At 42.9% G+C, this 18,759-nt stretch overlaps 1 protein-coding gene across 2 annotated transcripts; it reads left to right on the top strand.

Annotated features, from left to right (window-relative positions):
- Nucleotides 1-726: 726 nt before the first annotated feature.
- On the top strand, nt 727-13,238 carry taf1b (TATA box binding protein (Tbp)-associated factor, RNA polymerase I, B). Of its 2 annotated transcripts, XR_014907526.1 has the most exons (16): nt 727-883; nt 1,947-2,045; nt 2,306-2,390; nt 2,461-2,558; nt 2,624-2,716; nt 3,056-3,149; nt 3,264-3,423; nt 3,507-3,606; nt 3,683-3,830; nt 3,936-4,110; nt 4,188-4,225; nt 4,450-4,537; nt 4,937-5,007; nt 5,154-5,376; nt 7,636-11,747; nt 12,857-13,238. XR_014907526.1 is itself a non-coding variant. In XM_085381483.1 (15 exons), exons 1-15 carry the CDS (start codon nt 866-868, stop codon nt 7,973-7,975), a joined length of 1,830 nt encoding a protein of 609 aa, XP_085237609.1. In that variant the 5' UTR covers nt 727-865; the 3' UTR covers nt 7,976-13,238. The 2 variants fall into 2 exon arrangements, 1 of the variants encoding a protein (XP_085237609.1); XM_085381483.1 differs by having other exon boundaries at nt 7,636-13,238.
- The last annotated feature ends 5,521 nt before the right edge of the window (nt 13,239-18,759 follow it).

Here is an 18,759-nt window from a genome sequence, read left to right as displayed (position 1 = left end):
TAGTGGGATGTCTGTGTTGTATAGCCCTCTTTGCTTTTCTTTTAATAGCAAAGCAATAATCAAACCTTCAGTTGTTTTAGAAATGTTTCACAAAGAAAAGCGTTTACCCGCACATGTTTTATTTTGAAAATCTATCAGGCGTTTGTGTTTGTTTTGTTGTAAGTTTTGCACACGAGTCCAACAAAAAGCTCGCGAAACCATTCCCGTGACAGTGATTGATAACAGCTGATCCGCCTCAGCTAGATCAATAATAAAAAATCAATCAAACCATCATTCTGTCTGTACGTATATGTGTGTGTGTGTATGTATGTATGTGTGTGTGTGTGTGTGTGGGGGTGGGGGGGGGGGGGTCACCTTATATAAGAGAATCAGAGAGACATCTGGCATCTATTTATAACCTCTGACCTCATCAAATCCGCTTAGAAACACAGAGCACATCAGGAACTCATCATCATCATCATCATCTGGAGGAAGAAAAACTCTCACTAAAGTGATTTAGAAACATCCAGAAAATTAATACTTAGTATATTTATACGAGGAGATGTAAAAAAAAAAAAAAAAGTATAAAAGACACATTTATCATTTGTTATTTTAAACACATTTAACACAGTATAGCACATGTATTATTTTTACTTACAACAATATTTAAATAAAGCATATTTATTTTTATTTTATTTTACAGCTGAGTAGAAGTAGTTGAAGTATGTAATCTGGCCTGTGGTTGCAGCAGAGAGGCGTTCAGTCTCACAGAAATCATGCGCGAAGAAGAAGAGTCCCAGCGTCTCCAACCAGAGGCACGTGCGGTTGTAACAAAGTGCTGACAAAATCCAAAGTTTCGTGTTAAAGCTGCAGTTTTCTACTCAGGATGGATGACGAACACACGGTGAGTCTCCCGGTGCTCTCATAAACCGGCCGTTTCATTTTACGCAACCTACGGTGAACGCAGTTGTCAGCTAGTTTGGTCCTACCAAACTCAATTAAAAATATTAGTGTTTTAAGATGATTGGCACGACATTCAGTCTCCAACTTTAACTTCAGACATTTAACAGGTTTGTGTGACTCCGCAGCCGTTGAGTAATTAATCGGCACACATTTAATAACTGTTCTCTTCAATTAAAATCCGTTAGCGTAATATCAGCGACAGTTTATCCATAATGTTCAAAATAAACTCCTCTACCAGTACCTGTGAACTGTGTACGCTTAATGAGTTTTGATTTAAAATTTGATTTTAACTACATTGTGTGTCGAAATACTCAGAAAGTCTCAAAGAAGCCTTAAAGTTAACAAATGAAAACGCAAATAAATATTCCCGATAAACATAGACGGATTATTTTAGCAATCGTTGTTAATGACGTCTAGACTTTTGTGGGTGAAGTGTTTAGGATCTGGAGGTTTAATTGTTGACCTTCTTTCCCGTGGGCGCTGCTGTACAGTTTCACCAGCTGTTGTACATAAATTTGTTTTCAAAGGCATTTGAACGTGAACATTAGCTCTGATTTCTCCTCCGCTGTTCATTAAGAGCTGAATGCACGAATATAAGATAAGATAACCTTTATTAGTCCCACACGTGGGAAATTTGTTTTGTCACAGCAGGAATTGGACAGTGCAAAAGTTATGAGGCAAAAATTAGAATACAATAAGAATAAATACAGTACACAACTGTACAGAATAGAATAAAATAAAATACTATATACAGTAGAATAAAATAAAATAAATATACAATAAGATAAAAATAGAATACAAATACTATATACAACTGAGTAAAAATACAACGATGACAGAAAGGATTATTGCACTTAGTATTATATAAAGTTAATAAAAACATGAAGTACGTTTTTTGTTTTTTGTTTTGTTTTTTTAAGACTGAAAGATTAATTTATTCATTAGAATATTTACAGAAACACCTGAGCATTACCGTGTGTCTGTGTATGTGTGCGCGCGTGCAGGCCGAGTACACGGTGCCCTGTGCCCAGTGTTCAGCAGTGGACTGGGGCATTTCGGACGAGGGTCGCTTCTACTGCAGGTCCTGCCACAACGTGATCGAGGTAAAAACAGCTTCGTCATTATGACCTGTACAGTGGTCTGTAACTGGAGGTTGAGGTGTCAGGGTCTCTTCAGTGCCCTTTCAGAGACACTCTTTTTACTACACAGGTGGATGAGTATGAATATGTTATGGGGATATAGGGAATTCAGAACTCCATAAACATGCTTTAAGATGCTTCTTTTAACAATATGGTGTTGGTGGTTAAGCCCACGTGTAGAGGACCTCCTTATTCTGTTGCCTAACATGTGACTGTGTCCTCAGAGGACCCGGGAGGTGGTGGACCTGTCCTTCTTAAAGTTGTCCAGCAGGGTGTCGACCATCAGAGGACCCCGCAAGAAGCAGGCCGGTCAGTGTCCGATCAGCAGCAGCATAAATCGATGATGTCATATCCTGTTTAACGTGTCTGTTTGTCTTAGAGCGTGGTCACGTGTGGATGGTCTGCGAGGGTTTCCAGTTTATCCTGAAGAACCAGGCCGATGCTCTGCTCGCGCTTGGAGTCCATCCTCAATTTAAGGTCCGTCTCCTCTCTGTTAACCACAAAGCAATCAATCAGAGGCCTAACTGGTGTTACTGTTTCAGGATGATGTGCTGTGTCCTCTGTGGAGGTGTTACCTGCAGAAAAGTCGCCAGGCCTACACCCACGACCCCGTGAGGAGCTGCAAGTTCAGAGTGGTGAGTTTTTATGGTGGTGCCTGGAAACTGCTTGTCAGCTTTATCTATCTATCTGTCTCCTGGCAGTTTCACCTTTGTTTTTAATCCATTTTCATTTCTTTTTTGTATTTTTATTTGATTTGTGTATTTTTAATCCTTAATTTTGATTAGTTTTGTCTTTATTTTCTTATTTATTTCACTTTTTTTTTAAATTTGTATTCTTTTTGTATATTTAATCATTGTATTTGATTTTCTATGTTTTACTTCATCTACTAAGTTTTATTTTATTTTTTTTTGGTTATTGATTTCATTTGATTTATTTCATTTTTTGAGATTTAATAATTAAATCTAAATCCTCAGAGAGCTGTGGGCTCTGACTTGGAGAGCGCCAGCGAGGGGATCAGCTGCACAGATGGCGAGTCGAACCCAGCAAGCACGGCGGGCTCAAACACAGGTACGGTGCTGGAAGCGTCCTCAGTCTGACAGGAAGCTCCTGTAAAAGTTTCAGTGTCAGGTCATATGACCAGATGAGGTTTCCTGCGTTAGTTGACTGCTCGTTTAACCTCAGAGAATTCTGGTTTTTGGTCCGGCTCCTCGGACACCCTCACCTACCTGTCGGCCAGGAAGAAGCGGAGCCAGAGTCTGCTGAGCATGAAGAAGACACTGTCTCTGATCTACCTGGCTCTGGTGTGGAGCCGTGAGGCGCTGACGCTCAGCGACCTGCTCAGGTACCACTTGCACCCACCTGCACTTGCGTGGCTGAGGGGTTTTAACCAGTGTGTTTCACCTGGATGAACGTGATGTTTCGCAGGCTTGTGAATGAGGGTCACATCCCGTACTTGAACGCCTATGAGCAGCTTCCCGAGGAGATGAAAGTCACGGGGAAGGACTCCCTCATCTTTGTAGTTGAGGTGAGAAAGCCGCCATCTTGTTTATTACCTGGCCCTGGTAATGATGCGTGACTTGGCTCTCACCTGGTTTCTGTAGACGGTCCCGTCTCATCACGCCGTTCATAAAGAGGCCGAGACTCTCATTCAGTTCCTGCAGCTGCCTGCTTTTCCTCCAATCAGTCAGCAGACCCTGCTGCACCCGGCGCTGCTCAGCCTCAGATACCTGTCCGATGTCAACCTGCCCGGTAACGACTACTTCAGTGTTCTGACCGATAATGGTCTCTGCTGGAGGCGACCTTCTTTACATACAAACACTGACAGTGTACCTGTACACGCCTGTTTCCTGTCAGATGAGCTCCACCCCTGGGTCTGCAGGCTGTTGGAGCACACCGGTATGATGGATCAAACGCTCCACACATTTGACCCCCACAATCACCCCACCCTGCCACGGTATGACGTGCAAGCCGCTGCCCTCATCATCGTCACTCTGAAGCTGTTCTTTTGCCTGGACGACATGACCGAGTGGTACGTATCTTTCACGCCGTCAGACGACCTCCGGCAGGGCTCCAGGTGTGCTGACTGTGATTGGTTCTATCTTTCAGGCATCTGTCCAATGATCTTGGACGACAGAAGGACTCAGGTTGGGTTTATATTTATTAAAAAAATAACATGGCACAGATGTAAGGAGCTATTCGATAACATGATCAGTTTGAAAATCAATGGCTGACTGCACGTGTTTGTGAATGACTGTATACAGATGACGAACTATGTCTGATCTTGGAACTTTTCTGCCCTTTTGACCTTTGAGCGTGACCCCTTCTAGACGTGGCTTGTGTGCGACTCTGTCTCTGTGTGGATCCACAGGTAAGGTGTTTAACCTGAGGAGGTGGTACAAAGTGATGCAGGCCGCTCTGATTCGAGCTCAAGAGAGGAGAGACCAGAATGTCTCCAGGTAGGACATCAGCGGTATTTCCCCTGAGGTGGATCTGTGTGCAGAAATCAGATTTTAGTCCTGATTTTAAAGCGTGACGTCATTGGCGTATCTGCACACAGGAAGTTTGCAATCTGTGTGTTACGTTAAGGAATAATGGGCTCTTTTTTTTTTTTTTTTTTTCTTTGTGTTTTTATGTGAATAATGTGAGTTTGACTCTGGTGTCTGACTCGGACACCTGCAGATGTGGAGACATTTGAAGCTGCTTAATAGCTGCTTGTGTTCCTTTAAAAAAAAAAAAAAAAAAAAAAAAAAAAGATTTTTTTTTTTTTTTTTTTTTAAACCCGTGCTTTCTGTTTTTGATGAAGAGTTCCTGATATGCTTTTTTTTTTTTTTTTTTTTTTTTTCTCTCCCCGGCAGGAAGCAGTGGAAGTCAAAGAAACAAATTTACCCAAACAAGAAAGAAAAGTGTTCGATGATTAAAAAAAAAAGTAAGAAATTTAATTGGCTGATCTTATTGTGAAAGAGAGGTGAAGTCCTGTCCTTTCCTGTATATTCATTTCTCTCTGTAAAATTAATCTGAAGCACATGAAAAAACATCCTGAGATGCGACACGCTCCATCTGTTGTTTGTGCAGGAATTGCAGAGCAGGTCCAGCTGTGTTTCGAGAAGCTGGCTTCCTGTCCATCGGGGCTCCAGGACGTAGGACCATCGAGCTTCATATTCTGCTGGGGGGACGAGGAGGAATCAGACGGTCCCAGTCTGCACCACATGAAGCTGGACGAGGTCGTGACCCGTAGATACGACTTCCTGACTCCGCTGAACGACATGTACTGGCACCCGGCGCTCAGACGCTGCTTGTGAGTCACTCACAGCTTCAGTCTCAGGTTGAAATATCAAAATGCACAAAAATCTCAAAATGACCAAAGAGGAATATTTTCTCCAGAAACTTGCCTCAAAGAGAGAAACTTCCAAAGAGGAAAGTGAAGATTTCACACTTAAGAGTGTACTGCTGCTTGTATAGAGCAAAAATAGAAGATTGCACGACATAAACATCAGCGCTTGTAGATCGCTGGTCATCAGCAGTCAGCTTTATGAAATAATTCAGTAAAAAATTGAGATTTATAGTTTTAAACCTTGGAGAATGGCCAGTAAAGGGAGTAGTACACATCTTGGCTTGAGATCTTTTGACAAGTTGTTCTCAGAGGACAGAAGTTCTGGTGAGTCTATTTGGTCGTTTAAGGCTTTAGTCATTTTAAACTGAGCTGATGACAGAGGACTGAAAATAGCGATGCATGAACAAAGAATCTTAGTGTGAAGTGTCAGGAAGAAAAAAATTGGGTGGAGGAGGAAGTTACCTGCCAAGCGTGGTGGAGTAATGTGATGGTTAGGAGTTGTGAGCTCTATGACGTTCACTGGCTGGTTGAAGTTTCCCCCTCAGGGTGATGACAAAGCGGTGATATATGGAGATGTACTGGTGTTCTGTATGTCATGAAGGTTGGACTGATGTTGCCTCACAGACTGGACGCTGGGTTCGATCGCTTACAGAATGACGCTTCTTACCTCATGTCTGTGAAGGGTTTCGGTCATCCAGGTCATCATAGTCTAAGGAGCTTAGAAAAGCGTCTGGACTTTAAATTTCTTGGGAAGCTTCTTCAGTTCTTACTGAAGTCAAATGGCCCCGGATGTCAGTGTCTGGGAAGGATCTCAAAACTGGATTATAGATGGCAGACAGTTGGTGTCATAAGCCCCGCCCTCTGTTTAAAGATGGTTTTCACAGTAGACATAGGTCGTGTCCAAATTCATGGGCTGCATCCTCCCGAGGCCGCATTTGTAGACCGATTACGTCACAGCGACGCGCCGAAGGCTGTCCAAATTCGTAGACTCCTCCGAAAGCAGCCGACAAATGCGTCCTCCTTTTCCCGAATTTGAAGGATGGGTCGGGTGTGTCCTTCGTGGCCTACCATATCCCAGAATTCATAGCGCGGCCCAGCCAAACTCCAGTTTCCAACAATGGCGGCCGCTACTAAGTTTTAAAATTACTCGTACTAATCTTTCTGGGTCACAAAATGAACTTTTAACATATTTTCAGGCGAGAAAGTAGTTATGTAAACATCAAATATCTGCTCGGTTTATCAAGATATCACATATTTGCAAAAGTGCTTCAACGTTTTCGGAGCATCTGCTACCCACCAGCTCGATAGGAAGCCGGGAGCTCGAGGGTCACTGAAGCCGCCGAGAACAGCACAACTCCCGGCACATCATTTTCAGATCACCGCAGAGTTTCGCTACTCAGGTTAAACGTAATATATAAGTCACTTAGACAACCTAAAAATGTTATTGTTGGGCTTTTTTCAGTGTTTTATTTGTTTGTGAGTAAATCGGTTTGGCTGAGATTAAAGTTATTAGATTAGATAAAATAAAACTTTATTAATCCCCCGGGTGGGTTCCTCCGGGATCTTCACACAGCTGAATAAACGTCAAACAGAAAACTGATTAAACAGAAGTGTGAGACGGTTGAGAGTTTACGCCAGTGTCCTGTTATATTTTAGACAGCAAGGAGCAGACGGCTGAGTTTATTAAACTCCACCGAGACAGCGGTGACGCTAATCAGAAGGCTAGACCATCCAATTTCCCCAGCCGTTTACTTCCGGCCTACCCAACCTTCTGAGGACCCGGCCCACGTAGATCGTGAAGGCTGGGTCCTCAGGAGGATGCAGCCCATGAATTTGGACACGACCATAGATGGCTTTTTTTTCCACTCCTCTTTCAAACCAGAGAAGACATTCTCTGTCCAAAATGTAGACATTTGGGGCATCCTTTCTCTTGGGGAATCAACAATTGCTCTTAGAACTGAAGATGCTTCTCAGATGAGAACGAAACGTCTTCAAGAAACTTAAAGAAGTCCAGATGCTTTTCTTTCCAAGCTCCTTCGATTCCTTCGATGCTCATTAGTGGGTTTTAAACTGATTTGCTGAATGAGATCTCCTGGAAGACCTCAAACTTGTGACTAGGCCCGACAACAAACTGATCCCACATCATAATGCCAAATTTCCCCTCATCTGTTCAAACGTTCCCATGACGATGCATTGACACTTAAATCTTGCCTCCTCCTGCAGGTGCTACAACAGTCATTACAAGGAGGTGGAGGCAACGCTGCCACGCTCCTTCATCTGGCTGCTGCAGCTTTTCGCCTTCATGTTGGACGTGAAGCCGTTTTGCCTCTATGAGGAGGTCCTGAGTGTGGAGAGGAGGATCTTTGACACCAGACTGTACAGAGGGAAGAGCAAGGCCAATGCCGGGGCTTTGGCTGAGACCGCCGGGGCTTCACCCGAGGCCCAGGCTTCACTCAACACCCGGACGTCACCAAGGAGGACCCGGACATCACCCAGGACGGCTGAGGCTTCAGTCGGGACCCGGGCTTCACACAGGAAACGGCAGCGAAGTAGGAAGAGCTGAGAATTTGCAGCATCTGTGGAACATTTGGCTGTTTCTGCTACCTCCGTGTTTTTGTTTAAACCAAAGACATTTTTAATAAACCTAAAAGGGCTGCTCTTGTCTTTGATTAATTGCATTAAAACAGATTTTTCTGTCAATAGGAAGAAAATTTGATCAGAGCGTTTCCTAAAAAGGAGAGAGATCTCTCTAAAGGAGGAAAAGATTTGTAGTTTGAACAACAGGATCTGATGGAGAGTTGCAGCATCGGGTTGGGAATGGTATCTGCAGGCGGGGAGCACGCAGTACCTGGAAGACTAATGGATGTGTGGCATGTGATGAGGGTGTAGTTCTGCATGTGTGTGGATGGAGCTGGAAGAGCTTTTAAATTGTGTAGATTTAAAGTTGTTAAACTTGCTGTCCTGAATATTTGAGCAGACTGTGTGACTCTCCAGGGGACTGCCCTGTGTGCCATGGATGAACAGGAGTGCTGCACTGACTAAGAGTGACCAGCAGGAGGTGATGTTCAATCACACTAATGGAGAGCAGCCTGTTACAGGTAGCACACACTGAAACTGCTGAGGTCCATTACAGCAGCAGCGCCGAGCAGCTGGCCAGATGTTTGTGGAAAAGTTGAGCTCAGAGCTTCTTTTGGCTGCTTGATTCTGTGGCTCCTCCTCCTCCCTCTGCAGCTGAATGTTTTTTGGGCGAGTTTGAGATCTTCTGGCTTCAGAAGCTAGAAAACAGCTTGCGGTTGTAGTATGAAGGGTGGAGGCAGCTGTAGTTTAGAGGAGGAGCTAAGGACTTATTTACCTCAGCTGACCTCCATCTGACACAGGGTGACCTTTACTTCATGTACAGTCTGCGCCGTGTTAATATATCTTGACCTCAATGATTGAAATGATTGTGAACAGCTGTCTCTGCTGCTGGGCAGATGGCGGCAGCAGCAGCAGAAACAGCTGTACTAACCCTAACTGTTGACCAACCAAAGGTTAAAGGTGAAGCAGTGTTTCAGGTCTTACTCTGGTCTGTTACTTGTGTCAGTCCTGAGGAAGCGGAACTGCTCACCTCTGGTTTCCACCTGCAGAAGAAGAAACTGTGGCCAACACGTGACCTTTTGTAATGTTTTCTTACTATAAACCCCTGAATTGTGCAGGTTTAGCTCATAACTTATCTTTGTGTTTATATGTGTAAAAACCACAACCAATATAGTCTTCACTCTCACAACGTCATACAAATGATTTTTTTTTTCTTAAAATCAAAACAGAACATAGGAAAAGAGACTTTGAAATACGCTGTGCCTGTTTCTTGGAATTATCTACAGAAGGAACAAAATGGAGTTTAAGTCCATTTTAAAGAGAGAATAACTCTTGTAGTCAGTGTGACTGTTTTTAATGTCGCTCTTAATGATGTTTTTACATATAAATGTATTTGTTTTTTACTTGTTATGTCTTGTAACTTTTGCTGCCATGATGGCCACTGGAAAAGTTTTAAATCTCAATGAGACATTCACCTGGATAGATAAAGGATATTACAGTGTGTCCGGGGATGGGTGTCCAGGTACACACCGGCTCACTCCTTGGTGGCTGCTTGTCGGGGCCTGGAGCCTGGGGCTCACTCGGGCCACTTCGGGGGTGGGGTGCTGTCAGCCTCTCGGCCTGGGGCTCGGTCACAGGCACAGCTGCCTGCCGACGGAGCTCACGGGCGCGTCACTGCAACCCCCCCCCCCTGGCTTCTGCTCCGCGGCTGCTGAGTGACCCCTCATCTGGGGCTCTCCTCAGCTCTTTCTGGGATAGCAATTCTCTGATGATGTGCTGCAGCTGGTTTCTAAAACGATGTAAAGACATCCAAGTTAGAAGACGTCTGAGGCAACCTGAGCCAACTGTTTGACTTCAGGTGTGCTCGCTCCATCGAGTCGCTGCTGCTATGGCCTCTCCTCTGCAGGTCATTTGAGTTAATCAGAAAACAAAAATAAAATGAAAGTAGAATCAAATACAATAAAGTAACATCAGCATCTCATGCTTCATTTTTAACTTCATTCATTTGTTTTCACCAGTTGTTTGTCCACCTTCATTTACCACAGCTGTTGCTAGGGTAACATTACAGTGTTGGGCAGGTTGCCATGGTGATACTACAGAGAGTAGCCATCAAAGAAGCTTTGTGTTGCATTCACTTACAGTTGGTTGACACTGGCATCGAGTCCTCAGATGAACTCTGAGCTGTAAATGTTTTATTGAATTTCTCTGTGTGCCATAAACGCCATCGTACTGCATTCAAGGCCTGCTGGTTCATCTCAGCTTCAGTACTTTGTGAGTAGTACTTCCTGTATTGGTTGGCGCAGCAGACGATGTACAAAAATGTCTACAAGGAGCCTGGTCACCAGCTCCAAGCATCTGACAAAATAGAAGCTTTGTTTCTTTCTAAACGCATGATCGTAACCATCGTGTATAAGACAGAGCTCGCTTCTGTCACATCACCTTTTGGTTTTTCCCAATCCTCAGTCTTTTTTTTTTTTTTTTTTTTTTTTTTTTTTAAATTTCATTTTGATGCCATTTTGTTTCCAGTGCTCACCATATTTGGATGAGATTGCACAGCATCCATGTTATTAGTGAGATCATTAAAAAGTGCCCCAACAGCACAAACATAGCCCACAGGTCCAGTTCAGGGACTCTAATTAGCTGAGGTATCTGCTAGCAGACAGCTAGCAGCTACTGGCACCTGTGTTTTGTCATTCACCGGTCAGTCAAAAAGGCCACACCCCTAATAATGCAAACTTTAAGCCTTAATACAATTTAAACAGGTTGTGATATCTGTATCTTACTTCTGATATGAACCCAAACAAACTGTTAGACTCTGTTCTTCAATGTGTAAAATTATGTAATCTGCATATAGTGACACCCTTCTGGTTATTCTTTTACTTCCTCTTTATTCTGTAGCAAAAGTTTAAAATGGGTGTTATGAAGGGGGAAATTCTCTGTAGAGAACAACCAATTTGTGTATCAGGCTGTAAACGTGTTTATTTCTGCTGTGAAGTTTTAACATGGGAGTGTATTGGGTACTGCAAGGTTGTTGTTGTTGTTTCAGCCTCAGAAGTCTCAGGTTGTTTTTTCCCGGTTGAGTTTGAAATCGTTCATTTACTCAAGTACTAACCTGCAGCGTGCCATCACCATTGCTGTAGATTCAGAAAATAAGAAGTCACACTAAACGAGTAGTTTAAATAACTGACTACTGCATTAATCTTTTAACTGGAGAGGCTTCAGGTCTGTCTTTTTAACCTCTAATAATATTCAAATAATCCTCAGGAAACAGATGAGCTCTCTCGGCTCAGTTCTGTGTGCTGACTGTTAGCTTGTGTTTTTGCAGCTTTAAAAAAAAAAAACTTTCAAAAAAACCACACTTCCTGTTGAAAACTGTGAGTTCAGCGCTCAAAGAGCCAACTCCGCGTGGACCTTAAACACATCAACTCCCCTGCCATCACAAACTAAACATCTGGAAGAAGTCCAGATTTCACTCCACAGTTCCTGGAAAGAAACTTGGCTCTTTGCAAAGGATCTCTGTCATCTGACCCCTATTTAAACAAACTTAGAAATTAAAAATCAGAGGACATGAAATTCTCAGACTGAGTTTCAACCTAGACTTTTAAGCCATTTTTACCTCATGAAATAATAATCTGTTTGTTCTCATGTCAGTAAAACTTTATCGACTACGTCTGCACTTTGTTTCTGCTGTGTTTAAGGTTGGTGAACGTGAACTGCACAGAAGCAGAAAGTTTGACTCTCAGAGGATAAAACTTGAGGTAGGATAGATCTATCAGTGATCGATAAACTAATAAATCAGACTGCAGGTCAGAATATACCGTCCATATTTCGTTAATTTCCCCAAAAGTAGAATTATTATTTTTTAATCAGGAAAAGATTCTTCTCAAAACTACAAACATCTTTTTTTCTGAATTATTGATACTGATTTCCAAACAAAACCCAGTTGACCTTAAACGTCTCAGTGTGTCAGATTTAAATGAGAAGATTTTATTTAAAAACCACTGACTTCAAAGAAATTCAAAGATTTTTTTCTTTCATTCTGGTGCTCCAAAGAAATGAATAATTTCAGGGTTTATTTCAGTAAAGTGCAGATTTAAATTTTGTTCAGAAAAAAAGGAAAATGTCTGTTTGCTGTAAAGAATTTAAATCAGATTAAATTAAAACCAAGAAAAACTTAATGTTTGTGTCGCATATTTTAAAAACATTGTTTAAAAAAAGACTGAAATCAAAGAAGAAATTCAGGTTCTTCTTCAGAGTCACAGACTTTGATTCTATTCTGCTGGACACAGAGTTTAAACCAAAACTTCATCACAAACTGTCAGAGAAAGAAGCTTGAAACACTTTTTTTTAATGTAGCAGAAACTCAAATATTCAGACCCAAAACTGAAAGTGACACAAGAACAAATACAAACACTCATATTCTGTGGAATGTTTTTACCTGTTTAATGTCCGTATTAAAACGTAGATAAATGAAATTTCTTCCTTAAAGCCTTAAAGGTTTGATGTATTTTTGATTTGCTCTGAAGCTCAGACTCTATCCTCAGTTTTAATCCCGACAAAAAAACAAAACAACTTAATGCTGCTGCATGAAGACTAAAGACTAAAGCACGTCTGAGAGGAAAACAGGAAATACAGTTTCATTTCAAAACTTAAACTGTAAAAACAGAATCAGAGGGGTTGTTTTTGTCCATCTGATTCCCTCGTTTCTGTCTTTATTCCTATTTTAATCACAGTTGGAGCTTCAAATATGAAAACATTTAAGTTCAGTGTAAAGTTCTGAGGATTAAACCCGGTTCTTGTGAGCGTTGTTGTGATGATGCGTCTGCAGTTTGATGTCTGCTCTGCTGTTCCCTCTGTCACACACCAGGACCATCCACCAGGCGTCATTAAAGTGGCCAAACAGGAAATGAGCGACACAGGAAATGTTTGTTTACACTGGCCTGGAATCAACTGACTCAGCTAAAGCAAAAAAATAAAAACTGATGAACTGACCGTGGAGGACGAAGTGAAGAAGGCCAGGAGAAGGAAACAAAGTAAGAGAAGGAGGGAAGGAAAACAGGGGTCTCTGAGAGCCCTCGGTCCGGCCCCTGCTCTGAGCCTCTGTTTCCCCCTCTGCAGCACCACAGAAAAAGAAAACATTTGTACAGTGTATGTGTTGAGGGCGTTTGGTGCGCCGCCCGCCTTGTACAGGATGACGGATGGAGTTTGACCTACATTTGAGTGACCCCACCCACCCCCTCACCCCCTCCTTCCTCTCCCTCACACATGTTTAATAGGGCTGGGTGTGTCGCTGGTCGATGAGGTCAGCTGGTCTGACTGCACAACTGAAACCTGCAGACATGTTTCAGACTACTGCAAAACTACAGGGAGTGCAGAATTATTAGGCAAGTTGTATTTTTGAGGAATAATTTTATTATTGAACAACAACCATGTTCTCAATGAACCCAAAAAACTCATTAATATCAAAGCTGAATGTTTCTGGAAGTAGTTTTTAGTTAGTTTTTAGTTTTAGCTATTTTAGGGGGATATCTGTGTGTGCAGGTGACTATTACTGTGCATAATTATTAGGCAACTTAACAAAAAACAAATATATACCCATTTCAATTATTTATTTTTACCATTGAAACCAATATAACATCTGCACATTCACAAATATACATTTCTGACATTCAAAAACAAAACAAAAACAAATCAGCGACCAATATAGCCACCTTTCTTTGCAAGGACACTCAAAAGCCTTCCATCCATGGATTCTGTCAGTGTTTTGATCTGTTCACCATCAACATTGCGTGCAGCAGCAACCACAGCCTCCCAGACACTGTTCAGAGAGGTGTACTGTTTTCCCTCCTTGTAAATCTCACATTTGATGATGGACCACAGGTTCTCAATGGGGTTCAGATCAGGTGAACAAGGAGGCCATGTCATTAGTTTTTCTTCTTTTATACCCTTTCTTGCCAGCCACGCTGTGGAGTACTTGGACGCGTGTGATGGAGCATTGTCCTGCATGAAAATCGTGTTTTTCTTGAAGGATGCAGACTTCTTCCTGTACCACTGCCTGAAGAAGGTGTCTTCCAGAAACTGGCAGTAGGACTGGGAGTTGAGCTTGACTCCATCCTCAACCCGAAAAGGCCCCACAAGCTCATCTTTGATGATACCAGCCCAAACCAGTACTCCACCTCCACCTTGCTGGCATCTGAGTCGGACTGGAGCTCTCTGCCCTTTACCAATCCAGCCACGGGCCCATCCATCTGGCCCATCAAGACTCGCTCTCATTTCATCAGTCCATAAAACCTTAGAAAAACCAGTCTTGAGATATTTCTTGGCCCAGTCTTGACGTTTCAGCTTGTGTGTCTTGTTCAGTGGTGGTCGTCTTTCAGCCTTTCTTACCTTGGCCATGTCTCTGAGTATTGCACACCTTGTGCTTTTGGGCACTCCAGTGATGTTGCAGCTCTGAAATATGGCCAAACTGGTGGCAAGTGGCATCTTGGCAGCTGCACGCTTGACTTTTCTCAGTTCATGGGCAGTTATTTTGCGCCTTGGTTTTTCCACACGCTTCTTGCGACCCTGTTGACTATTTTGAATGAAACGCTTGATTGTTCGATGATCACGCTTCAGAAGGTTTGCAATTTTGAGACTGCTGCATCCCTCTGCAAGATATCTCACTATTTTTGACTTTTCTGAGCCTGTCAAGTCCTTCTTTTGACCCATTTTGCCAAAGGAAAGGAAGTTGCCTAATAATTATGCACACCTGATATAGGGTGTTGATGTCATTAGACCACACCCCTTCTCATTACAGAGATGCACATCACCTAATATGCTTAATTGGTAGTAGGCTTTCGAGCCTATACAGCTTGGAGTAAGACAACATGCATGAAGAGGATGATGTGGACAAAATACTCATTTGCCTAATAATTCTGCACTCCCTGTATACTGAGGCGGTTCTGACCAATCAGAGCAGCCACAGCCAGTCAGAGGAGGCCAGGTGTGTTGGAAAAGTAAAGAAACAACTTTAATCAGTTCACTTTAATGTGTGACAGAGACCACGTCAGCTGACGGCACGCCAACACTGGTCACTGGTCAGGAGCTTAACTCAGGAACGGGCTCAGAACTAACCTTAGAAATAAACTTGGAGCCGTTTTCTGCTGCAGGCAGTCACCTTCAGCAGCATTCAGTTTCAGTTTTCAGTTTTATTTGTCATATGCAAGTTAGCACAGGGTCAACATTGCAATGAAATGTGTTTGACAAGCAGCAGTCACTCAGCAGCATGATACAGTAGGAGAAAATATAATAAAATAAAATAAAATAATAAAAAAAATAGAAAAATAGTAAGGAGCAAAATATTAGAGAGACATGGTAAAAGAGAAAAGATGACTAAATATATATGTATCTATAAATATAAATATATGTACACTAGTGATTAAATAAGAAAATCTTGAAAAGAAATATGACGGGAGGGCAGATGGGATATTGCACAGGAATGAGCAGCAGAAAATTACAGTATTGCACTTTTAAATATAAATATCAATAACAATAAAGTGAAGTGACCAGTACAGATTAAACAGAGTACTCATGAAGCTGCAGGGTAGCTTCTGAGTGCTGTGTTGTGTGTGTTTAAGTGTTGTGGTTGAGGTGTCGTATGGCTTGGTGGTAAAAACTGTTTTTAAGTCTTGTAGTCCGAGCAGACAGGCTCCTGTAACGTCTGCCAGATGGTAACAAGGAGAACAGCTGATGTGCTGGGTGGCTGTGGTCCTTGATGATGCTGTGTGCTTTACGGAGGCATCGCTGGAGATAAATGTCCTGAATGGCAGGAAGCCTCGTACCAGTGATGTGCTCTGCTGCCTTCACGGCTGCTGGCAGAGCAGCTTCCGTACCAAACTGTGATGCAGCTCGTCAGCAAGCTCTCAATTGCACACCTGTAAAAATTTGAGGTGATGTTGGCATTCATGCTAAACTTCCTCAGCCTCCTCAGGAAGTAAAACCGCTGGCGAGCTTTCCTGATAGCAGTGTCTGTGTGAAGGGTCCAGGAGAAGTCCCCAGTGATGTTGACTCCAAGGAATTTGAAGCTGCTGACCCTTTCGACCTTGACACCGTTGATGTGGCTGGGCTGGTGTTCTCTGACTGGTCGTTTCCGGTAGTCCACTATCATCTCTCTAGTTTTGCTGATGTTGAGAGTCAGGTTATTTTCCAGACACCACTTGTACAGTGCCATCACCTCCTCTCTATAGGCCGTCTCATCATTGTCTGTGATGAGGCCTATGATGGTTGTGTCATCCGCAAACTTGATGATGATGTTGGAGTCGTGTTTAGCAACACAGTCGTGTGTGAACAGGAAATATAGGAGGGGGCTAAGCACACAACCCTGTGGCGTACCTGTGTTTAGGATGAGTGATGAGGACGTGTGCTTACCAACTCTCACCACCTGGGGCCTGTTTGTGAGGAAGTTTAGAATCTATCTGCAGATCGGTGTTCCCAGCCCAAGGTCGACGAGCTTCGTGGCAAGTTTCAAGGGGATGATGGTGTTAAATGCCGAGCTGTAGTCGATGAAGAGCATCCTTGCATATGTGTTCCCTTTCTCCAGGTGAGTGAGGGTGGTGTGCGTTGCCAGGGCGATGGCATCCTCTGTGGCTCTGTTTGTCCGATAGGCAAACTGAAGAGGGTCCAGTGTGTCAGGGAGGGAGGAGCAGATGTGACCTTTGACCAGCCGCTCCAGGCACTTCATGATGACGGATGTCAGTGCAACAGGACGGTAGTCATTCAGACAGGAGACCACTGATTTTTTGGGAACGGGAATGATGGTGGATGCTTTGAGGGACGTGGGGACCACTGACTGCCTCAGGGAGAGGTTGAAGATGTTGGTGAACACCTCTGCCAGCTCGTTTGCACACACTCTGAGTAGTCGGCCTGGGATGCCGTCTGGTCCTGGAGCTTTGTGAGGATTTACCTTTTTAAAGGTCCATCTCACAGCTTCTGTTTTCAGAGTTAAAGTTGCAGCCTCACTGTCCTCCTGAGGGTAGAGGATCTGCTCTCTGTTGTCTGCGTCAAAACGAGCATAGAAGTTGTTAATCTCGTCTGCAACAGATGCAGTGGGCTGAACACTGACTGTGTTGACCTTCTTGTAGTCAGCATTCACCTGCTCGCAGCGGCTGAACACAAACCCTGCTGCTGTTTTGTTGGTCTCAGAGTTGTAGTTTTAGTTTTTCATCAAAGCTCTTTAAACTCATCACTGTGTGAGTCGAGTGGATCTCCAGCCTTAAACTAACTATCCTAACCTATGAGCAGCTGTCAGTGGTTAAATAAACCAGACGAAACCCGCTGAGCTTGGTTTGTTTGGGTCAGGTTTGGTTGGAGGTCAGCTCATGTGCGAACACAAACAGTCTGACACACCTGAGCCGGGCAGTGGACGCCCATTAAAGACTGTAGGAACATTGCCATGGGGGGCTGTAATTCTTGGAAGTCTGGGAGGAGGAATGACCTTTGACCTTGCAGTAATGTGCACCCCTGCTCCCGTGGAGCCGAGGATTTCTACCTGCTGTTCACAAACTGTAACCGACATGGAAACTGAGTCTAGGGCTGGGCCATATCATACTGTTCACGGTAATAGCGGTGTAATGTTGGGCAACGATAAGAAAATGAAATATCGCGATAGAATATGGGCAAAACGCGCATGCGCAGTGCCTTTGTTTTCATACGCACATGGCGGAAAAAGCATGGCGGCGACGGAGAATGAGAAGGGCGAAAGCGGATCGTTGAATGAAACTGAAGAATTGGTTTGTAAAAATGGTGCAACTTCAGTGGTGTGGAACTGGTTTAGCTTTCGTCCGTCAGATACACAACAAAGCACTATTTTTGGTAGAGCATGCTAGCGGGCCGTCGTTATTACCGTGTTCTTTGGAAAATACGGCACACTTAAAATCAATCCTTTGATTTTTCTGAAAATCGACAGCGCCCCTTATAATCCCGTGTGCCCTATGTATGAATTCTGGTTGTGTTTACTGACCTCGAAACAATTTTATGTCGTACACGGCGCTCAAAAATCTGTCAAATGCTTTAGTACGACTTTGCTACGAACCCGCACCGCTTGATGGATTGTCAGAGCATTACGGCTCTATTTGTGGATATTTTACATGGTTATGCCGAGGATATGTCGGCCAATTTCCACTGGAAATGCCTTTTGGTTAAACTGTCAGCAAGGAATTTGCATTTGCACTGTTAAATTTTTATATGACTTTAATGCACATAAAAAGCAGCTAAAATCTGCTCACGTCATCAGTGTTTTTCACTTTTTAAGATTATGTTCACATGCATTTGTCATTTCAGCCACTAAAGCTTCAACTTTTCCACAAAACCCAAATTTTATTTTTTTTCTCCAGAAATACACGTGCGTCTAATCCTTTCTGTATTGACAGCAACATGTCAGTGATGTCAAGCTGTTTCTATGTTTTTATGCCGAGGATATGTTGGCCAATTTCCACTGGAAATGCCTTTTGGTTAAACTGTCAGCAAGGAATTTGTATTTGCACTGTTACATTTTTATATAACTTTAATGCACATAAAAAAAACAGCTGCTTGTTTAAGTGAAAATACATTGATTTTCTTTTTTTTTGCACTAATAAAGTTGTGGAGCTGTAAAGTATTTTGTCTAGTGTCAATTATATCATCAGTTATATCGTTATCGCAAATTTTCACTCCAGAAGTTTTCACATGTTCAGAGTTGCTTCTAGAAAAGATTTTATATATTAAAAAAAACTTTACTCTCTTCACAGGTATGTG

The sequence above is a fragment of the Rhamphochromis longiceps genome, linkage group LG15 (assembly GCF_057381845.1).
Source record: "Rhamphochromis longiceps isolate RC_006_pf linkage group LG15, R_longiceps_female_GT1.1, whole genome shotgun sequence".
Classification (NCBI taxonomy): Eukaryota; Metazoa; Chordata; class Actinopteri; order Cichliformes; family Cichlidae; genus Rhamphochromis; species Rhamphochromis longiceps.
This window is presented reverse-complemented; position numbering and strand designations above follow the sequence as displayed.